The sequence below is a fragment of the Priapulus caudatus genome, unplaced genomic scaffold, assembly GCF_000485595.1.
Source record: "Priapulus caudatus unplaced genomic scaffold, Priapulus_caudatus-5.0.1 Scaffold10562, whole genome shotgun sequence".
NCBI lineage: Eukaryota > Metazoa > Priapulida > Priapulimorpha > Priapulimorphida > Priapulidae > Priapulus > Priapulus caudatus.
The window spans coordinates 1-669 of NW_014587623.1; the positions used below are offsets into that span (position 1 = coordinate 1).

The following is a 669-nucleotide window of genomic DNA, read 5'->3' on the forward strand; positions in this document are numbered from 1 at the left end:
TTGCTACTGCCAATGCTGGGTTCTCCCCTTAGCTTGCTACTGCCAATGCTGGGTTCTCTATGGTCCCTGGCTTGCTACTGCCAATGCTGGGTTCTCCCCTTAGCTTGCTACTGCCAATGCTGGGTTCTCCCCTTAGCTTGCTACTGCCAATGCTGGGTTCTCTATGGTCCCTGGCTTGCTACTGCCAATGCTGGGTTCTCTATGGTCCCTGGCTTGCTACTGCCAATGCTGGGTTCTCTATGATCACTGAAAGTTAATGTAAATAAACTGGATTAACATTAAGGTTACATAAGTAACGTGAGTTAACGTAATTTATAAAACTTGTATTTGATTCCATGTGAGGTCTTGGCTCTCTTGAAATCATAATGTGATCAATCAAACTTGACACCCGTTACATTGAAGTAACGATAAATCAGTAGAAAAGAAATAACGAATATGGCGTTTGTTAGGTGAAACAGCTCAGCTAATCGCGCATCCGTTTGCAGGCACACAGAAGAGCAAGCTACCGCCGGAGTATAAGTACACTTACGGCTACCTCATCATCATACTACGATTCTTCACCATTACTGGCAAGCACGTACGTACAGCCCAACATGGGGTGATACTCCATTAGGAGTGTTCCCAACTTTAATGTCATTAATGGTTAGGGTTATGTTATATGTTAGGTTA

The 669-nt window shown here is 43.9% G+C and overlaps 1 protein-coding gene across 1 annotated transcript in view; it reads left to right on the forward strand.

The window, feature by feature from the left end:
- Positions 1-485: 485 nt before the first annotated feature.
- The window catches only part of LOC106820321 (sodium leak channel non-selective protein-like), a gene marked incomplete at both ends in the record, with an annotated part of 1,919 nt that continues 1,735 nt past the window's right edge, over positions 486-669 (forward strand). Inside the window, one exon of the mRNA XM_014824845.1 lies at positions 486-577. Coding sequence (XP_014680331.1) covers positions 486-577 — 92 coding nt within the window. The remainder of the gene's footprint in view (positions 578-669) is intronic.